Source organism: Etheostoma cragini, chromosome 8 (assembly GCF_013103735.1).
Source record: "Etheostoma cragini isolate CJK2018 chromosome 8, CSU_Ecrag_1.0, whole genome shotgun sequence".
In the NCBI taxonomy this organism is placed as follows: domain Eukaryota; kingdom Metazoa; phylum Chordata; class Actinopteri; order Perciformes; family Percidae; genus Etheostoma; species Etheostoma cragini.
Window position 1 is genome coordinate 21,777,176 of NC_048414.1, and position 22,540 is coordinate 21,799,715.

The window sequence follows — 22,540 nt, forward strand, 5'->3', positions numbered from 1 at the left end:
CACCATTGATCTGAAGCTCGATACTTTCATGTAAATAGTTTTCAAATCAGCAATAAATATAACAATTTCTGATCAACTTATACCCATTGCATGCTTAAAATAACATACCGGTTAAAGCCCCGCACATTTCAAGACAACCAGACCCACTTCCGGGTTAAATCTGACCACTTGCGGTTTAGGCCCCGCCTAGTCCAAGTACGGATACGGATACAGATAATCCATGTGGTAAACAGATACAGATACAGATACAGATAATGCTGTACTCGCTCATCCCTACACACAAGACACAACGGACAGTGATGCACAGGACTATGCATTCCTTGGTGAGGTTAATTCACAAAATACAGCGCCATGGATAGAAAAAGTTCATCTGAATGGAGAAGCCATTCAGTTCAAGCTTCGGGGCCAGATGTTACATCCATACCGGAAAGTGTCTTCAAACCAGAATGAATGGCAAAGGGGCACTCTACTAATCAACATGTGTATGTTGTGGGAGGACTGACACAATCACTATTGGGCTTGCCAGCAATAGTGGCAATGGGACTTATACACAGGGTTGATGAAGTTACACTGCCTCAGACTGAGACTGACTTTAACTTATTAGCTTATCCAGCTGTGTTTCAAGGGCTTGGCAACCTGAAAGAGCCGTACCACATCGAGCTGGAACAGGGGAATACACCCTATGCCCTCTCTACACCCAGACGAGTTCCTCTACCCCTGAGAGAAAAAGTATGTAAGGAACTAACTAGAATGGAAAACATGGGCGTCATCTTAAAAGTTACTGAACCAACAGCCTGGTGTTCAGGGATGGTTGTTGTTCCTAAACCTTTGAAAGACAAGCTCAGGATCTGTGTAGATCTCACACCACTCAATGCAACGGTGAAGCGGCTGTTGACCAAACGCTTGCAATGATGGTGGATGCAAAAGTGTTCTCAAAAATTTGATGCTCGATCCAGATTTTTGCAAATCCCCATAACACCAGAATCACAACCCCTCACAACTTTATCACTCCTTTCAATAGATACCTCTTTAACCGATTCTCCTTTGGCATTGCATCGGCTCCGGAACACTTTCAAAGACGGATGTCGCAGATGTTCAAGAGTTTTGAGGGTGTGGTGTGTCATGCAGATGATGTGTTGGTGTATGGACGGAACAGACAGGAACATGACCAACGACTACATTGTGTGCTCCGCCGCGCCAGAGCTCAGGAATCAGTATGCACTAGCGCAGTTACTGCTGGGGAGAAATCCGCGTACATCACTACCCCAGTCTTCAAGTAAACTGGATCTTAAGTGGCCTGAGTTACAGGCTTTTCGCAGGAAGGATGAGGAAGGGAGGCGTAAGCAAGCTGCACACAACAACCTCCACCACCGAGCCAGAACGCTTCCAGAACTTCTGTCCTCTGGACAGAAAGTATGGATTACCACAGAGGAATCTCCAGGAACTGTATTGAGAACTGCCAATACGCCAAGGTCACACATGGTAGAAACTGACAGGGGCATTCTAAGAAGGAAGAGAATCCACCTTAGAGCCACAGGGAATCCTCCTGAACAACCAACAGTCACTAGAGCAGGCAGAGTTTCAAAGGCTCCTGAGAGACTTGATTTATGAGTTGAAAGTTCATGTGAAGGTGTAAAGTTGATCTGTTTAACAGGTAATACTGTTTCTAAGTGTTTAAATAAATTAGATGATTAATCAATGGAAAGAAACCTACACAGCTAAGTTAAAAGTATGGTTTATATTTAAAAGCCTATTGCTGAGCTAAAAAGAGGAGGTGTAGTGGTAGAGACTACAGTACCCATAATGCAATGTAGGGGTTTTCCCAGGTTGTCGGTCAGTAAAGAGTTGTTGTTAAGCTAGCCATGGCGTCCCGTCTCATTCATTCATCATACACTGTATACTTATTTTGGCTTTGAAATAATCAAAATTAGCAAGTCATTTCTTATAACTTTTTTTATGCAAAAAAACATCATGTAGGACAAATACGGTCAAGAAGGCTTTTTTCTTTTAGCACATTGAGCTGGATTTATGTGACAAATCTCAAATCAATTAGACTTACCGTGTGAGGGGTGCAGGCTTATAAAGTTGTGGCCTTAAAGCATAACTCTCGCCAAAATGCTACCCAGGGTCTTTTTGTAAATGTACCCGAGTCAAACTTTCGTTTAAAAGTATATTTAGGACGGAAGCACCACTTTTAAGATTTACAATATTCTTGTTTTTCTGGTCAAATGACCTTTTGAATGGGAGAGCTAGGGGCACTTTTATGTTAGCCTCAAATTTGTTATTTTTAAAACACTTTTTTCACTAACATGAAACTTTGCTCAAAGCATCACCAGGGGCTCTACACATGAACTCTAGCATTGAGAACATTGTTGTTTTTCCGGTCGCCGTCCATCTCGTCACTTAAAAATAGTTGAAGGAGGAGAGTAAAGACAAAAAGCTCCTAAAGCTAAGTTCCATTTAAGTTCTGGATAATTTGTTGTTTTGTTGTTAGTGAAGCACAATATTGACCTTCTAGTTGAAAAAGGAGCCTCATATAAGAATGCCATTTCATTCTATGGAGTCTGTTCATTCGCATTTGAAGATCACCCTTTTTTTGATGGGGAGAGAGTTGCTCAAAGCCTCTCTTTTTAGTAAACTCTTTGAACACAATGTTTTCAATGCTCGAGTTTATGTGTAGAGCCCTGGTGATTCTTTGAGCAAAGTTTCCTGTTGTCAACCCTTCTTAGTGTTTTAAAAATAGCTATTTTGAGGCTAGCATAAAAGTGCCCCTAGCTCTCCCATTCAAAAGGCCATTTGACCAAAAAACAAGAATTCAGTAAATCTTAAAAGTGGCGCTTACGTCCTAAATATGCTTTTAAATGAAAGTTTGACTCTGGGACATTCACAAAAAGCCCCTAGGTTGCATTTTGGAGAGCTACACTGTAAGTGACAGCGCCACCATAAGGCCAAATGGCATCATATTTTTAGCACGTCACTTCCAGTTATTGTGAAATTTTATGTTGTTTGTCGTTTTTTGTATGTAGTTGTTCCAGACCACGGCAAGTTTGATAAAGTGCATATTAAAGCATAGAATGCATAGAATGAATAAATATGCCCACATGCACCAATTAATATGACACTTCAGATTCTGGTTAATACTCGCCTCCGATCAATTATCCACCCAATGGGTTGTGCGGTAATCTTTGTGGTATTGTTTGGAGCCCATCATGGGTTGAGCTCAAAATCCTTGCCTAGGCCTAGTACTCAAAACATACTGAAGACATGTTACAATGTTGATGAGTTCCTGCTAAGCCCTTCAGCTGTGTAGGTCTTTCATTGATGGTGTCCATGTTTTTTTTCCAATCTTGGTCATTCATGGTGGAAATGTGTATCTTATCCCCAAGAGCGTTTACCATTTTGGTGTTAAAAGAATCAAAACTGACAAAGTGTGACATTAGACCAAAAATCCATTGTTGGGGACCTTTAGGGTTAAAGAGGCTTTTCTGTAGAGCACATTGAGCTGCATATATGTGATAATTTAAAGTCAATTGGACTTTGGGTTAGCAAAAACAAGTTTTTAAGCCTTACTTATAGCGCCACCATCTGGCCAATTGGGCTTATAGTTCTTGGAATCTAATGCACATGATTTTTCATTCAGTGGGACAAGTTTTGCGTTTAAGCTCATTCCAGCTCAGAGGAATTTATGAGGCATAAGACAACAACAAAAAACTAGAACTACAAGTAGTTGTGATGGGCTCCAAGCCTCCTCGGCAACAACACAAGGACTCTGCGAATGTAGAAACCCACAGTGCAATGATGGCGAGTAAAACGCCAGGAAATATAGTAAGTAAGTAGTTTTTAACAGAGTAAAAACATTGGTATATATGGTCACGTCCATCTGGAGATCCTATGTGCCAAGTTTCGTGCAGATTAGACGCATGGCCTAGGGGGAAGGGGACCCATCATAACAAACAAGAGCAAAAACAAAAGGGTTCTACTGTATTCCATCGGGATTTGAACCCTATTTAAAGTTGCAAGAAGCAATAAACGGACCGTCACACCCCTGCCAAATGCACAGCCATGTCAACCAGCGTCTGGCCAGCATGACAGTCAACATGGCCATGCATTAGCGCGATAATCGAACAGTGCACCGAGTGCGTGGGGATGGATATTATGTATTGTAACTACTTCCTGTTTCATGGCTAAAAGCACAAAAAAGCTTATTTATTTATTTTTAATAGTTTATTTTTTTTTTCTCTCATTTTTTTTGTTTTCTTCTCCATTTTTCTTCTATTCCCCTCAGTTGTTTATGAGCAAATTACGAACGGCTCCGTGATGGCAATAGAATCCGCAGCCTGTCCTGTTTCTTGCATACTCCAAAGAGAGAGATGGAGAGAATACTAACGTTACACAAGTAGTTATGTCTCCCGTTGTTTTTGTTTGTGCCATATGGACATAATGCGCAAAAATAGATATTCAAATATATACAATCCTCTGTGGTTTTTCAGAACATTTATTCAAAAGTATTAATTCAACATTGGCACTCGGGCTTTAATAATAAAACACAAAAATAATAAATTCAAGACATCAACTTGATAACTATATAAATAAAATGCATAGATGTGTACTGCATGTATGCACATGTGTATGCATATGTACAGAATGTGTATACAAACATACTTTGTTATGTGCAAACTTATCTGTGCATAATACTCAAATGTTTGTTTACCTTGTTCAACTTTGTTGTTTTTAGCAATGTGTATTGTTGTGTGTACATTGAGAGAAACAAAAATCCATAGGCAAATTCCCTGTACAGTATGTGTTCAAACTCACTTAGCCATTCAAACTGACTCTGATTCTGAAACAGGCAGAGGAGCCAGTATTATCAGGCAGCTGCTATGTCTGTAGCAATTCTTTTGGAGAGAGAGTTTAACTATTGCTGTCTGAGACATGTTGCAATGTAGTGTGGTTATGAAGGTCACTGACCATAGCGGGACCTGTCTCAGTTTACACAGCAAGCCGAAAATTAAACATCAGCAACAAGAGCAACTAGAAGACTGCCAAATTGTCACTGGATCTTTCTCTCAATGCTGCACACTGTGCCTGTGTGTTAGTGTGATAGAAGATCAAAGGAATGGAAAGAAAAGTGACCTTAAATGACAGCAAAACACAATCAAGACACACACTAGTTGTCATCTACAAAAATTATTAACAATTACAACTTTTTCTCTTTGTATGAGATTCATTTAGATAAATAAGTGAATTCAAGTATTGAATTAGATTTTTTTATTGCTTGACAGTCCTATTTTTAAACTGTTTTTAATTGGTTAAATCAAGGGGTTGATCAAGAGCCTATAATAAACTTTAATTACAGTACTGAGTAAGCAAAAATCAAATCAAGGCCTGGCCATATTCACAGAAACCTGAAACAGGATATTTAATCACATCAAATATCTGTCTATATTTGATACCAAATTTGGTATGCTAACCACATTTAACTTCTGGGGTGTCATCAAAAAATGATTTAATATAAAGGCTACTTGGATACAGTGTGTGACACAGAAACCTGGGAGTTCCTGCGGCAATGTTCTCGTAAACTTTCCATCATTCGAAACATTTGAGTGCATCTTGTTTTGACACCGACTGGACTTTTTGAGAAGGATTGGTGATTACTGTTGACAGAGAGGTCAGGTAAGGACAACTTCTAAATATTAACTATTTTTATAAGCATTTAGTGCATGTGCATAATGTCTCATTTATTGAATATCTGCAGTAATTCATTTACAAATTTCGACAAAACTAAACAATGGATTAGTATTTACTCTCAGTAAGAACCTAATCTGAAAAGGATTGAGTGACTTTTGAGTTTAAACCCACCTTAAACAAAACAAAGACATTGTTTCAGGTGGTTTCCTTTACAGCAGAATTCTAAGTGTTGTTTAAGACAGACAGACAGACAGACAGATCTTTAATGTCAGTTAATATTTTTACACAACTAAACTTAGTTGGAGCAATCCAGTTTGCTGTTTAGAAATGAATAAAACAAAATATGCACACTAACACACCTCCCTCATGCACATGACCTCATGAACATTACCCGTAAAATAAATAAATATTGACATAACCCATGATAAAAATGAGCAGTGAACACAAAAGTTTGATTACATCGACTTAAAACCTCCAAATGGCACTTACTTTGTCATTATCTAACAGAAATACACTGCCACAATGAGTACGGACGCAGAGATGGCCACTTATGGCAAAGCTGCCATTTACCTTCGTAAGCCAGAAAGGGAGAGAATTGAAGCTCAAAGTGCACCATTTGATGCCAAGAGTGCCTGCTACGTGGCCGATGTCAAGGAGCTGTACTTGAAAGCAAAAATCCTCAAGAAAGATGGTGACAAAGTCACTGTCGAAACCCTGGAATCTAAGGAGGTTAGTATCATAAAGTCAGTCAACTAGGAGAATCAATATGATCAGTTCTCATTTTGACAAATGTCATATTCCAGGAGAGGGTAGTGAAAGAAGCTGACGTCTATCCAATGAACCCTCCCAAGTATGACAAGATTGAGGACATGGCCATGATGACCCATCTCAATGAAGCCTCTGTGCTGTATAACCTCAAAGAGCGTTATGCAGCATGGATGATCTACGTAAGATAATCTGGCTAATGAGAAGAACTATTGCAAATGGCTATAATTGTAGAAAACAGAGTTAACTGTTGAATCTTAATTTTTACTTTCAGACCTACTCTGGGTTGTTCTGTGCCACTGTGAACCCCTACAAGTGGCTCCCAGTGTATGATGCTGAATGTGTAGCCGCCTATAGAGGCAAGAAGCGTATGGAGGCTCCACCCCACATCTTCTCTGTCTCTGACAATGCTTTTCAGTTCATGCAAACTGGTAAGGTATTACAATAACAATGTTGAATATATGAGTATATGACTTATTTATAATTTGGAAGTGCGGAATGCAAGGCAGTCCTTTTATCTCTGACATTATTGCCAAAAACAAAAATAATTCACTTGCTTTGTTTGCTACTGTTGATAGGTTACCAAACCATCAAGTACCAGTAGCATCTGAATTTTTATCTACCATGGACTGCAATAATTTTCTCTCCTTCTTCAAAGACAAAATTCAGAAGGTTAGAAAAACAGTCATATCAAGTCATACCATATTAATTTCCTTCAATATCAAGTCAAGGATATGTGTTGTAACAGTGTTCAGGCAAAACTAGTTCCAATATGGCACAATTTCATACTATCAACTATAAAAACCTGGATGACATTATACAAGATCTGAAAACCTCCTCCTGTTGCCTTGATTTTCTCCCAAACGGGTGTTTTCGAAAAAAAATTGAAACGTTTGGCTTCCGATCTTCTACAGAATGCAAACAGGTCTCTTCTTTCAAGTGTCTTCCCACATGCCCTGACAACTGCAGTGATCAAGCCACTTTTAAAAAAGAACAATCTAGACACGTCAGTAAATAAGACACAATAAGCCGATATCAAACCTTCCGTTTTTAAGTACAATCATTGAAAAAGCGTTTTCTTTAAAAACTCAACTATTTCTTGTCACCAAACAACAGTTTTGATACTATTCAGTTGGGTTTCCAAGCACACCACAGAACGAAGATGGCTCTTGTCAAAGTCTTTATTGACATTAACCTTTATACAGATAGTAGCAAAATTTCAGTCTTAGTTTTACTCGATCTACTCGTGCTGCATTTGACACTGTCAACCATGACGTATTACTAGACTGGCCGGAAAACTGTGTTGGCCTTTCTGGCTCAGTGCTAAACTGGTTTGAATCCTACTTAAAGAATAGGGACTACTTTGTGTCTACAGGCAACTATGCATCTGAGCATACAAATATGACGTGTGAAGTTCCCCAAGGCTCTGTTATGGGGCCTCTTCTGTTTAACATCTACATACTTCCACTGGCTCAGATTATGGAAAATAACAAAAGTTGCCATAGTTATGCAGATGACATACAAATTTATATAAACTTATCGCCTGGGGACTATAGTCCAATACAAAAACTGACTAAGTGCATTGAACAATTGAACGAATAGATGTGCCAGAACTTTCTTAAATTAAATGAAGGAATAACAGGTTGTTTTTGGAGCAAAAGAGGAAGGATTAAAAGTCTGCGCTCAGCAGAAAAAAAAGAAGAAGGAAAATCAAGACAGCTGCAGCTGATTGAGAACGCTGCTGTTCAAGTCCTCCATAAGACCAAGAGAGTGGATCAGTAAAGACCTTACACTGGCTTCCTGTGCCTCAAAGAATTGCTTTCAAAATAATTTTGCTATTTTACAAATAACTAAACAGTCAAAGGGACAAAACACATTTATAATCTTTTACTACACTACGAACCACCCAGATCTTTCAGGTCATCTGGGACAGATCTGCTTTCTGTCCCCGGAGTCATAACTAAACAAGGGGAAGCAGCGTTCAGTTTCAATGCTTGTCATATCTGGAACAAACTCCCTGAAAACTGCAGATCTGCTGCAGCTCTCAGTTCTTTTAAATCAAGACCTTTCATTTTGATGTTGCCTTTCTTTAAATGCTAGTTTATTTCTGTGTTTGTCTGCACTGCAACTTTTATTCTTGTGTTTTATCCGTTTTTTTTTTTAAATAGTTTTTATGTAAAGCATTTTGAATTGCCCTGTCGCTGAAATGTTCTATACAGTTAAAGCTGCCTTGTCTTTTCTGTTGCAGTAAAACAGTAAATTATTCTTGTTTTTGCTTTATCAGATAGGGAGAACCAGTCTGTCTTGATCACGTAAGTTTTTTATATTTACATTTGTAAACTTTTTTAACAAAGTCAAATATCTTGGTTGGATTCCTAAATGTGTATTTCTATACCTAGTGGAGAATCTGGTGCTGGAAAGACTGTGAACACCAAGCGTGTCATCCAGTACTTTGCAACAATCGCAGTTGGTGGCCCTAAGAAGGACGACTCAAAGGTATGTTACTGTATGATTACAATTCAGTTCTTTCTATATCAAATATTTTTCCAGGGTAAAAAATTAAGTAATTTCTTGACTGTAATTCTTAACTTGGATTATAGGGGTCATTGGAGGATCAGATTATTGCAGCCAATCCCCTGCTGGAGGCCTATGGTAACGCCAAAACTATTAGGAATGATAACTCTTCTCGTTTTGTAAGTATGGAACAATTTGTGCACATTAGAAGTGTTGTCAGAGATTGCCATTGTAGAGGGACATTAAAAATCCTTTGTTCCAAACAGGGTAAATTTATCAGAATCCATTTTGGCGCAACCGGCAAACTGGCCAGTGCTGATATTGAGACATGTAAGTAATAAAAACTCCTTGTACATACAAACGACTGGGATTGAGAATTGGCCAGACTGTAATTTATTATCAATATTTGTAGATCTGCTGGAGAAGTCTAGAGTGACATACCAGCTTTCTGATGAAAGAGGCTACCACATCTTCTTCCAGATGATGACCGGCCACATTCCTGAGCTGATTGGTAAGCAGACTGGTGTTGCACATTGTTTAACCTCTTTTTCTATGGACCAAATGTTCTGACATTTTCACTCTTTTTTTGATCTCCAGATTTGGCACTCATCACCACCAACCCCTACGACTTCCCCATGTGTAGCATGGGTCAGATCACTGTGGCCAGCATTGATGACAAAGTTGAGTTGGAAGCCACTGACGTGAGTGATCTTCCCTTCAAATTATTTAAAATTAGTTTTTGCTTTAAATGCAATTTCAAGTGAATGTATTGTGTGGACCACTTTTTAAATTCAGAACGCTATTGATATCCTGGGCTTCACTCATGAAGAGAAGATGGCCATCTACAAGTTGACTGGTGCTGTGCTCCACCATGGTAACATGAAGTTCAAGCAGAAGCAGCGTGAGGAGCAGGCTGAGCCTGATGGCACAGAGGGTGAGCATTGAATGTCTGCTCAAACTGAATAGCTTGGGATCACCCGTATTGAGTTTCCCAATCACAGTTGGGTCATGGGTGAGGGAATTTTGAAGACCCAAAATCAGAGAGTCTGCAGGGGAAAGTTTGAGTTTGTGTACACAAAGTACACACCAACAAAAGTAAACCCGAATGCAGAGGGCAAAAACGTCTTTCAGAATATTCAGAAAACCAGAACAGGGAATTGAAAAAACAAAGTAGTCCAAAAACCAGGATATAGAGAAAAGGAAAATCCAGGGACCACAGGACTTGACTTAAACTGACACATCGAGACACTACAGAAAACAATATGATCTGAACAAGGACAAGGGGAAGACAAAGACTAAATACACAGGGTAACAAGGTAACATGAGGCAGGTGACACAAGGGCTGGGAAATAGGTGAACAACATCAGGCAATCACATTGGCGGGAAAACCAAAAGCCAGGAAGTGAAACAAAACACAACAAGACAGAACACCAGACCGTCAAAACAAAACAGGAAACAGAAAAAAATATAAAACAAGACTGAACAACCGACTACCAGAACAACTAAAGACATAAAACAAAATACATTACCAGAAACAAAACAAAATACAAAAAAACAAAGCATCAAAATACCGAAACCATAACAACTGGTGTCAGTTTACATCGTGATGGAAATCTCTTAACTATTTTCAGAGGCTGACAAGGTTGCTTACTTGCTGGGTCTGAACTCCGCTGACATGCTCAAGGCTCTGTGCTATCCCAGAGTGAAGGTTGGAAATGAGTATGTTACCAAGGGACAGACTGTACCTCAGGTAAATATGAATATTCAAACAATATCCTACAATTTAAAATACAGATTAGATGTTAGTTAAACTAAATTAATGAGGCAAATGGTTTATTGTAAATGATAATACAAAGGCAGTGTTCAATATATCTATATATATCTTTAAGACTTTGACACAATAAATGCTAAATACATGATGTTGAATAAGTCTAGGACCGTCTTAGATTTTTATTAGTAGATATTTTGTATTATTCATCTCACTAGTGAGTTGCCTGTCTAGGCAGATTGCTGTGGCCTGTGCTTGTAGCTTTCTCGAGAGTCCCTCACAAAATCAACTTAAAGTTAGGCAACTGCCTGTGGGCCCAAAGTAAAAGGTTCACAAACAGCTATAGATGTATTATGATGTTCAGATATGAAAACAAATATAGAATATGTTACAATCCTAAATCATTGTACCAAGAAATAATTTCAAAATCACTTAAAAATGTGCAACTCAACTACAGTCCTGAATTACTGTGTCCTAGTTCAGTTGAAAACGTACTGTTACCTATCCCTGTCAGAGAAATTGTACTGGTTACATTGCACATTAAAATACTGCCTCGAAAAAGTATTCTTCATTACGCTATTATTTTGTAAGTATGTAAGTACATTCTGCTGATAATTCCTTAGTCTTTTCTTTAAATAGAAATCAACATGCAGGACTTGTACGGTGTGTAGTGATAAAAAAGTTTACTTCAAAAAAAAAGTTTTGACTAGGCCTAGTTCTAACACTGCCAACACATTGCCAGTTAGAAAAAAGCTAAGAAGTACAGGATGCTGTTTTTGTTTTGGTTTAGTGATTACTCATTGCGTTCACGCTGCTCTTCTTAATTGAAAATAGTGAAAATAATTCCGCTATGTCAAGTAATCCAATCCGCCTGTCACTGATATCCACAAATGTCATGACAGGGTACCGGCCATTCTTGTTATATATTGGTAACCTTGGGTTAGCTTGTCTGAGGAGGCAGTTGCCAGGAGGAAGAAAGGCTTTGCCGAACACGATATGGTGCCTGGCTTTTGTTTAATATCTATTGTAGGTAAAACCATCTTATTAACATCATGTACGCTATTTTATTACATTTTCTCTTACTCAAATCTGTTTTAAAGTTTGTAACATCTTTCGCATATTCGAGTCAGCACATTCCACTGGAAAACCAGAAAGACTGACTCACTCACACAGATTGCTGTCTTTACTAAAGAGGTTAGATGAAATATCAGAAATCAATACCAATGATTTTAAACAAAGGTCAAATCACATGCTTGTTATTATTTCAGGTGATGAACTCTGTGACAGCCCTGGCCAAGGCTATCTATGAGAGGATGTTCTTGTGGATGGTCGTTCGTATTAATCAGATGTTGGACACAAAACAAGCAAGACAGTTCTACATTGGTGTCCTGGATATTGCTGGTTTTGAAATTTTTGACGTAAGGTTCATTTCCAATAATTTAGAAGCTGACACTTTTCATGACAGAATCAATCTTATTGCCCTGTGAGAGATCATTTGATTATTTATTTCATAAATTATGTGTCTCCTCACAGTTCAACACCTTGGAGCAGCTGTGCATCAACTTCACCAATGAGAAACTGCAACAGTTTTTCAACCACACCATGTTTGTCCTGGAGCAAGAGGAGTACAAGAAGGAGGGTATTATCTGGGATTTCATTGACTTTGGCATGGACTTGGCTGCCTGTATTGAGCTCATTGAAAAGGTACTAAGTTGGTGATTATGTACAACAGTTATTCATTTTAATAAATCACATAATCACTAATGACATACTTCTTCTCACTTTTATCAAGCCGATAATAAATAACTTAATGTATTCTACCGCCTTACACTACTACATTTACCTGACAAAGAACATTCCAGATTCAGATTCAGTTTTAGACGGAGGATTACTTTTTGGTAAGAGACCGGTAGCTTTTGAATTGCAATCAATGAGCCTTGTAGCAATGTGGCAACTCCTTGGCCCAGCTACTCTATTGCACGTGAAGGTGCTGTACTGCGCTTGTGTCTAGGTAGATTGTTCTTAATTTGACTTGACGCATCACTGAATTAAATACTTCTTCCTATTTTTTTAAGCCCATGGGCATCTTCTCGATCCTTGAAGAGGAGTGCATGTTCCCCAAGGCCACAGACACATCCTTCAAGAACAAGCTGTATGACCAGCATCTTGGAAAAACCAAAGCATTTGAGAAGCCCAAGCCCCCCAAGAAAGGCAAGATTGAGGCCCACTTCTCCCTGGTGCACTACGCCGGTACCGTGGACTACAATATCGCTGGCTGGCTGGAAAAGAACAAGGATCCACTGAATGACTCCGTCTGTCAGCTGTACCAGAAATCCCCAGTAAAACTGCTGGCTCTCTGCTTTCCTGCTGTTGTTGAGGGTATGATAGTAACTACAGTAGAGTCCAACCAACGTATTATCAGTCTAAAATCAGTTAGAAAGTATTGGCATTCATGATGGCGGATCTATTTTTTTTTTTTAATATTAATTCATCCGAATCCACAAAAAATTATTCTGATAAATTGTTTAAAAAATAAAATAAAAAATGGACGGCAACAGATGTTATGAGTGTTAGCGTTGCATAGTTTGTCCCTGTTGGAAACACTCTTGATTATGTTTTTTGTTATAGTGTTTTTGTTCGAAAGACTAAGTATTAAATCTTAAGTTTGTATTTTCATACATTTTATTTATTAGAACTTTAATATATTTTGAAATTCCTCTGTTCTGTCAATAAAACAAATTATATTATTTGGTGGGAGCTCATAAATAACTACAAATAAGTAATGTTAGGGAAATCTGTTATGTTACGCGTTTCTTGATTATTATTTTTTCAATATATCTCAATATCAATATATCAGAATATCAGATTTTTGAATACCAAATATTTATATCAGTAACAGCCTTTAAAATCCTTTATCTGTCGGGCTCAAAACTGCAGTAAACTAAAACATGTGTTTAGACTATACCGTATATGTTAAAGTAACTGTGGCAATTGTTATTGTACACTTTATTTGTCATCCTAACAAAACATGTCTAATGTCAACAGATGCTTCCAAGAAGGGAGGCAAGAAGAAGGGTGGTTCTATGCAGACTGTGTCTTCACAGTTTAGGGTAATGTTGCAAACGTATCTTATACACAGCATTTAATTATGTATCTTTTTGTTTATATTCAAACAACTGGTATTACAACTGGTACAAGTCATAAGACTCCCCATTTTGGATCTACAGGAGAACTTGGGCAAGCTGATGACTAACTTGAGGAGCACCCATCCTCACTTTGTGCGCTGCCTGATTCCCAATGAGTCAAAGACTCCAGGTACATAGATAATATAATGTCAAGAGATTTATTGAGGAGTGGTTTTGTTTTGTTAATGTGGTTTATTTCACTGTTTGCTTATTTAGCTAAAGTCTATTTAACCAAAGAAGTAATTAAGAAATATATTTTTTACAGGTCTGATGGAGAACTTCCTGGTCATCCACCAGCTCAGGTGTAACGGTGTGCTGGAGGGTATCAGAATCTGCAGAAAAGGTTTCCCCAGCAGAATTCTCTATGCTGACTTCAAGCAGAGGTATTAATGAATATTTTAATATAATTTTGATACAGCATATTAAACCGGAAATGATCAAACTGACCATTAACTCTCATAAAAAAGGTACAAGGTGCTGAATGCCAGTGTCATTCCCGAGGGTCAGTTCATTGACAACAAGAAGGCTTCAGAGAAGCTGCTTGGGTCAATTGATGTTCCACATGATGAGTACAAATTCGGACACACAAAGGTAAACACCTTGCTCTCTTTTTATACTGTAGAATAATGACCAAAGGTTAGGTTGTTCAGTCCAGTGTGTTTGATTGTTTTTCAGTTAAATTATATATGTATTATATATATTAATAATAAAGCAAAATACTACTTAACTACTAACTACTTAAGTGATTGCAGAGTTTGGTGCCAAGGAATAAGTGATTTATTGTTAAAATAAAGCCAGAACAGCCTGCATGTGGCCATTATAACACATTCACCTTGAAAGCCTTGAACCATGCGGGGTAGGTGAAAATGTGTTTTGTTTTACACTGTGTGAAATATTCACTGAGTTCATCCTAAAATCATTAATATTTTGTGTTTGATCAGGTGTTCTTCAAGGCCGGTCTGCTGGGTGTCCTGGAGGAGATGAGAGATGAGAAACTGTCATCTCTTGTCACCATGACTCAGGCTTTGGCCCGTGGCTATGTCATGAGAAAGGAGTTTGTGAAGATGACAGAGAGGAGGCATGTTGAAAACAGCTTATTCTGAATCTTGGTATTATAAATTACCAACAATAGTGTTTATAACAGCTACTTCTTGTCTGTAGGGAAGCCATATATACCATCCAGTACAATATCCGCTCATTCATGAATGTCAAACACTGGCCATGGATGAAGGTGTACTACAAGATCAAGCCTCTGCTGAAGACTGCTGAAACGGAGAAGGAGCTGGCAAATATGAAGGAGAATTATGATAAGATGAAGACTGACTTGGCTGCTGCCCTGGCCAAGAAGAAGGAACTGGAGGAGAAGATGGTGTCCCTTCTGCAGGAGAAGAATGACCTGCAGCTGCAAGTAGCATCTGTAAGTACAGATCAGAAAATTGTGCTTTTCCTGTTTTCAAGGTTGAAGTTTTAACATCTGTTTTTATAAAAAATTAACTAGGAATCAGAGAATCTGAATGATGCTGAAGAGAGATGTGAGGGACTTATCAAGAGTAAGATTCAGATGGAGGCCAAACTCAAAGAGACAAGTGAGCGGCTCGAGGATGAGGAGGAAATCAATGCTGAGCTCACTGCCAAGAAGAGAAAGCTGGAGGATGAATGCTCTGAGCTCAAGAAGGATATTGATGACCTGGAGCTTACCTTGGCCAAAGTGGAAAAAGAGAAACATGCCACAGAGAACAAGGTTTGCAAATAATAATCTATCCATCAGATCAATTTAAATTATAAAGATGAAAATTTGAAGACAAGATCTTTCTCGCACACTTAGGTGAAGAACCTGACCGAGGAGATGGCCTCTCAGGATGAGAGCATTGCTAAGCTGACCAAGGAAAAGAAAGCCCTTCAGGAGGCTCATCAGCAGACTCTTGATGACCTGCAGGCAGAGGAAGACAAAGTCAACACTCTGACCAAGGCCAAGACCAAGCTTGAGCAGCAAGTGGATGATGTAAGTTTAGAAAGTCTCTTGGATTGACAAAAAAAGATTATTCTTCTTGAATGTGATGTTTAAACACTCATCTTATCGCTTAGCTTGAGGGTTCTCTGGAGCAAGAGAAGAAGCTCCGTATGGACCTTGAGAGAGCCAAGAGAAAGCTTGAGGGTGATCTAAAACTGGCCCAGGAATCCATCATGGATCTTGAGAATGAGAAGCAGCAGTCTGATGAGAAGATCAAAAAGTAACAGTTTTTGAATTTGTACACATTATCGTTTGTTTAAAATGTGTGGTAAACTGCATGCACTATATGTACTTCATCTAACCTTCTCATAGGAAGGACTTTGAAATCAGTCAGCTCCTTAGCAAAGTTGAAGATGAGCAGTCACTGGGTGCTCAGCTTCAGAAGAAGATCAAGGAGCTCCAGGTAACATATTGTTTTAAAGAAAACTTTTCTGATGTTTCCAATTATGTGTATTAAACATTAAAAAGTTCACTGAAAGACTTCACATCTATATTCAACAGGCTCGTATTGAGGAACTGGAGGAGGAGATTGAGGCTGAGCGTGCCGCTCGTGCTAAGGTTGAGAAGCAGAGAGCTGACCTCTCCAGGGAACTTGAGGAGATCAGTGAGAGGCTGGAGGAGGCCGGTGGAGCCACTGCTGCTCAGATTGAGATGAACAAGAAACGTGAAGCCGAGTTCCAGAAGCTCCGTCGTGATCTTGAGGAGTCCACTCTGCAGCATGAAGCCACTGCTGCTGCTCTTCGCAAGAAGCAGGCTGACAGCGTTGCTGAGCTGGGAGAGCAGATCGACAACCTCCAGCGTGTAAAGCAGAAGCTTGAGAAGGAAAAGAGTGAATACAAGATGGAGATTGATGACCTCTCCAGCAACATGGAGAATGTTGCTAAAGCAAAGGTACACAATACATTGCATGCTATTTTATTACCTGAAATTAATATAGTAAAAAAATGTACTTATTTTAGATAAAATCTGATCAGTAATCTCATCTCTATTTACTCATTAGGGAAATCTTGAAAAGATGTGCCGTACTCTTGAGGACCAACTCAGCGAACTGAAGACCAAGAATGATGAAAATGTCCGTCAAATCAATGACACAAGTGCACAGAGAGCACGTCTCCTGACAGAAAATGGTATCTACAAGTTATCAGTAAATTACCTGTTGTGTATGTTATTAAGAAACATGACAAAAACAAATGCATCATGACATCTTTCACACAAGGTGAGTTCAGCCGTCAAGTTGAAGAGAAAGAAGCTCTTGTCTCCCAGCTGACCAGAGGCAAACAGGCATTTACACAGCAGATTGAGGAGCTGAAAAGACATATTGAAGAGGAGGTTAAGGTAAGACACTGTTTAGTAATTGTATATTGATATTATTAGTTTGGGATTCAAGATTTTTGTAAATTCAATCATATGTCTTACACCAGGCCAAGAATGCTCTTGCCCATGGACTGCAATCAGCACGCCATGACTGTGATCTGCTGAGGGAGCAGTTTGAGGAGGAGCAAGAGGCCAAGGCTGAACTGCAGCGTGGAATGTCCAAAGCCAACAGTGAGGTGGCTCAGTGGAGAGCTAAGTATGAAACTGATGCTGTCCAGCGCACTGAGGAGCTTGAGGAATCCAAGTAAGTTACATTTAAACAACTCAATGGCCAGTGTATTTTTAGAATATTAAGGCTTCAGACTAACAATGCAACACATAACACAAGAACTCACACTGCAGACTATTGTTACTAAGTCTTTATAGTTTTCAGTGAGAAACAAATTTTACCTTTTCAAAAAGGAAAAAGCTGGCTCAGCGTCTTCAGGAGGCTGAGGAGCAGATTGAGGCTGTGAATTCCAAGTGCGCTTCTCTTGAGAAAACCAAACAGAGGCTCCAGAGTGAGGTGGAGGACCTCATGATTGATGTGGAGAGGGCCAATGGGCTGGCGGCCAACCTGGACAAGAAGCAGAGGAACTTTGACAAGGTAGCATAGTTTACGTTGTGTGGCCAAGCCATACAAACAATGAAATATATTTATTTTCCTCATATTGCTACATAACCAATGATGTTGTTCAGGTGTTGGCAGAGTGGAAACAGAAGTATGAGGAGGGTCAGGCAGAGCTCGAGGGAGCACAGAAGGAAACTCGTTCTCTCAGCACTGAGCTGTTCAAGATGAAGAACTCTTATGAGGAATCTCTGGATCAGCTGGAGACCATGAAGCGTGAAAGCAAGAACTTGCAACGTAAGTTCTACATTATCTAACAGTTACGTTGTATGTGTTTCTTACATTTTATTCAACATGTGTTGGAATAAAGTGTTTGGATTTTACATTGCAAGGCTTAAAAATATAAAACACATGAATCTCTCTGCAGAGGAGATCTCCGATCTGACTGAACAGATTGGTGAGACTGGCAAGAGCATCCATGAGCTGGAGAAGTCCAAGAAGCAGGTGGAGACCGAAAAGACTGAGATCCAGACAGCTCTCGAGGAGGCTGAGGTACGTTTTTTTTCTGTGGACATCTTCTGAGAAAAATCGCAATCATGGACAAAGGTTTAAAGGCAGAGATCAACATTTAATTCTTTGATCATCAGGGAACTCTGGAACATGAGGAGTCTAAGATCCTGCGTGTCCAGCTGGAGCTCAACCAGATTAAGGGTGAAGTGGACAGGAAGCTGGCAGAGAAAGATGAAGAGATGGAGCAGATCAAGAGGAACAGTCAGAGGGTGATTGACTCCATGCAGAGCAATCTGGATTCTGAGGTCAGGAGCAGGAACGATGCCCTGAGAATCAAGAAGAAGATGGAGGGAGACCTGAATGAGATGGAGATTCAGCTGAGCCATGCCAATCGCCAGGCTGCTGAGTCCCAGAAGCAGCTGAGGAATGTGCAGGCGCAACTGAAGGTATTTTTAGACACCAAGCTGTTGCACAGACTAGGATCAGTGCAGGTACATTGAGGCATTCATGTGAGTATTTTCCTGATGTTGTTTCACTAGGATGCACAACTGCACCTTGATGATGCTGTCAGAGCGCAGGAAGAGTTCAAAGAACAAGCTGCTATGGTAGATCGCAGAAACGGTCTGATGGTAGCTGAAATTGAGGAACTTAGAGCTGCTCTGGAACAGACGGAGAGAAGTCGCAAAACTGCTGAGCAGGAGTTGGTGGATGCCAGTGAGCGTGTTGGACTTCTGCACTCTCAGGTGAACAAGCCTAATCTTTTCTTCAATAATTTAAAAAATCTAATGACATTTATAAAAACATGAAAATGAGGCATGAAAATATGATGACTAAAGTGCCTAAATCTTTGTTTGCCTTTTAGAACACAAGCCTTCTGAACTCCAAGAAGAAGCTTGAGTCTGACCTGGTCCAGGTCCAGAGTGAAGTGGATGACACTGTTCAGGAAGCAAGGAATGCAGAGGAGAAGGCCAAGAAGGCCATCACTGATGTACGTAAACTTTTCATTTGTTTAAAAGTTGACTTCAACGTTTTTTTTTTAAGATTAGTCTAATCAACATTATATGCTGTCTCATCTAGGCTGCTATGATGGCTGAGGAGCTGAAGAAGGAGCAAGATACCAGCTCCCACCTGGAGAGGATGAAGAAGAACCTGGAGGTCACTGTTAAAGACCTGCAGCACCGCCTGGATGAGGCTGAGAACCTGGCCATGAAGGGTGGCAAGAAGCAGCTCCAGAAACTTGAGTCCAGGGTAAGAAAGAAAGAAATAATTTCATATGCTGAACTTATAAAAAAAAGATGTTTCTAATGTCCTTATTGTCCATTGAAGGTGCGTGAACTGGAGGCAGAGGTTGAGGCTGAGCAGAGACGAGGAGGAGATGCCATTAAGGGTGTTCGTAAATATGAGAGGAGGGTGAAGGAGCTCACCTATCAGGTACAGTCACTTTGATAGTTTAGATAGATAGATAGATAGATAGATAGATAGATAGATATTTATTGATCCCAAAAAATGGGAAATTACAAAAAAATCAATTTAAAAAACTCATTACAAAAACCATTTATTTACTTTTAAATAAACTTCAACAGACAGAGGAGGACAAGAAAAATGTTACCAGGCTGCAGGATCTAGTTGACAAGTTGCAGCTTAAAGTCAAGGCCTACAAGAGGCAGGCTGAGGAGGCGGTAAGGACAATATATAGATTTACACTGACAGCTTGACAATGGGGCAGATTTATTTTTTCCAATCGAAGATTACCTTTGGTGTTTTAGGAGATTAAAAAATGTCAATCTCTATGGTTTTTCAGGAGGAGCAAGCCAACTCTCATCTGTCCAAGTGCAGGAAGGTGCAGCATGAGCTGGAGGAGGCTGAGGAGCGCGCTGACATCGCAGAGTCCCAGGTCAACAAGCTGAGAGCCAAGAGCCGTGACTCTGGCAAGGTAAACACACCAACAAAGTGTTAAGCGTAAATTTAATTTAATTAAAAAAATGTTATGACAGAAATTTACTTTCAGTTAGATTTGTTTGAAATAAAGTTGATTAAATGTTTTTTTGTGTTTGTGTTTTTAGGGTAAAGAGGCAGCGGAATAAAGAAAACAGCCTGATCAGCTGTTCCTAATCATATAATATGATGCGAGATGTGCTGTAAAAATAAATTGTTTCCTTGTCACAGTTAAATTACTGTCTGCCTACTTCTTTTCATTGCATTGTTTCCCCCAAAATGGTGTGTTAGACTTGAAAAATGGCTTCCCAGTAAAAAAAAATTGTTTAAGTAGTAATATGATCCAGCTGACCAAGCTTTATCAATTAAAGTCCACAAATTTGATTTAAATGGTTGGCTACATGGCCTTAATAGCTGGTACTAATCAGAATTCTTCAACAGTAACAACTGCTTAAATCTACCTATAAGTGACATTTTCCAATATCAGTGTTTACCACACATAGCCTAATTTGTGGCAGTGCACCACATATCAACACCAGCCACCACACAGTTTTGTTATAATCATTTTTACTCTATTAAAAACACACATTTCTTCAGCAGCATTTCCTTTCCATGCTCTCCTCTGTCTCTCTCTCACTCTACATACACACAAAGCCCCTCCCCTCCTTGCACACAGCGTCTGTCTAATTGAAAACAGTGTTGCCAACTTAGCAACAATGTCGCTAGATTTAGACATTTTTTCACAAAAACAACTAGCAACTAATCTGGCAACTTTCTGTAGAAAAGACAATGACTTTCAGTGAAAAAGTTGCCAGTATTGTCTTGCGAGCACACAAGGTACTTCCCTCCTGTGGGGGTGTGGGGAAATACACTTTACAGCCTCCCTGGTAAAGTCTGCTCCAAGGTGCTGGACAGTAGTGTTCAGCCAATAGTCAAACCTCGGGTTGAAGAGGATCAATGCGGATTCCGTCCTAGTCCTGGAACAACGGATCAGATCTTCACTCTTGAAAGGATCTTGGAGAGAGCCTGGGAGTATGCCCAACCAGTCTATATGTGTTCATGGATCTGGAACAGTCTTATGACCCGGTCCCCCTGTGGGAGGTCCTGTAGGAGTTTGGGATGAGGGGGTCCCTTCACAGGGCCATCCAATTTCTGTATGAGCAAAGCGAGAGCTGTGTCCAGGTTCTCGGCAGTAAGTCAGACTTGTTTCAGGTGAGGGTTGGCCTCCGCCAGGGCTGCGCTTTTTCACCAATCCTGTTTGTAGTATTCATGGACAAGATATCAAGGCGTAGACGGGGTGAGGAGGGTTGCTGTTTGGTGGGCTGAGGATCTCATTGCTGCTTTTTGTAGATGATGTGGTCCTGATGGCATCATTGGTCTGTGACCTTTAGCACTCACTGAATCGGTTCTCAAGACTGAGAAGCTCAGTCATCAGTGAGGAGCTCGGAGTAGAGCCGCTGCTCCTTCACCTTGAAAGGAGCCAGTTTAGGTGGTTCTGGCATTTGGCAAGAATGCCTCCTCGGCATCCTCCCTAGGGAGGTGTTTCAGGCATGTCCAGCTGGGAGGAGCCCTCGGGGAAGACCCAGGACTAGGTGGAGGGATTATATCTCCAAGGGACCATCTACAAACTGCAACACAGAAAAGAGATTAAACAACAATTAAATGTATAAGGTATTGTCTCCAAACTTACTTCAATTGTAACTGCTGGTTGTACTACGGCACTTACAAAAAATAAGCATACGCTTTTTTTTGAAAACATGTTTGTATCTCTTTTTGGTGTTGTAGTTTGTCTCATACACAGATCCCACAGCTTGTCCTTGTCTCCTCTCATTTTTGCGAGCACCCTTAATGGCTTCTGCTCCGTGTCTCTGCTCAGCCTCCAGTTCACGTACCTTGAAAAAAAATACACTAATTAAGCCTCCTTTTTTACAGTTCAGCTCTGCAAATTCTTTCTTTCTTTCTTACCCTGGACTCAAGATTCTGGAGCTGCTTCTTGCAACCCTTCATGGCCAGGTTCTCAGTCTCATCCAGGCGGTGCTGCAGGACCTTAACAGTGACCTCCAGGTTCTTCTTCATCCTCTCCAGGTGGGAGCTGGTATCTGCTCCTTCTTAAGTTACTCCGCCATTATAGCAGCCTAGAAGAGGAAAAGTGTGTTGAAAAACAAACAAATAGTTAACGTTAGAAAAAAGTTGAAATATATAGGTAAAAATGTATAAATACTGCGGCTAGTAAAATGTTAACA

The 22,540-nt window shown here is 39.8% G+C and overlaps 1 protein-coding gene across 1 annotated transcript in view; it reads left to right on the plus strand.

Moving 5' to 3' along the window:
- Positions 1-20,533, plus strand: part of LOC117949085 — a 76,088-nt gene extending 55,555 nt beyond the window's left edge. Inside the window, exons 62-82 of the mRNA XM_034879097.1 lie at positions 14,862-14,998; positions 15,082-15,337; positions 15,419-15,661; positions 15,746-15,922; positions 16,006-16,151; positions 16,244-16,334; positions 16,433-16,822; positions 16,932-17,058; positions 17,148-17,266; positions 17,353-17,549; positions 17,708-17,891; positions 17,984-18,149; positions 18,280-18,404; positions 18,500-18,808; positions 18,902-19,105; positions 19,225-19,350; positions 19,440-19,610; positions 19,689-19,793; positions 19,946-20,041; positions 20,164-20,295; positions 20,426-20,533. Of these exons, the coding sequence (XP_034734988.1) occupies positions 14,862-14,998; positions 15,082-15,337; positions 15,419-15,661; positions 15,746-15,922; positions 16,006-16,151; positions 16,244-16,334; positions 16,433-16,822; positions 16,932-17,058; positions 17,148-17,266; positions 17,353-17,549; positions 17,708-17,891; positions 17,984-18,149; positions 18,280-18,404; positions 18,500-18,808; positions 18,902-19,105; positions 19,225-19,350; positions 19,440-19,610; positions 19,689-19,793; positions 19,946-20,041; positions 20,164-20,295; positions 20,426-20,446 (3,522 nt within the window). The 3' untranslated portion in view covers positions 20,447-20,533. The remainder of the gene's footprint in view (positions 1-14,861; positions 14,999-15,081; positions 15,338-15,418; positions 15,662-15,745; positions 15,923-16,005; positions 16,152-16,243; positions 16,335-16,432; positions 16,823-16,931; positions 17,059-17,147; positions 17,267-17,352; positions 17,550-17,707; positions 17,892-17,983; positions 18,150-18,279; positions 18,405-18,499; positions 18,809-18,901; positions 19,106-19,224; positions 19,351-19,439; positions 19,611-19,688; positions 19,794-19,945; positions 20,042-20,163; positions 20,296-20,425) is intronic.
- Positions 20,534-22,540: the final 2,007 nt, after the last annotated feature.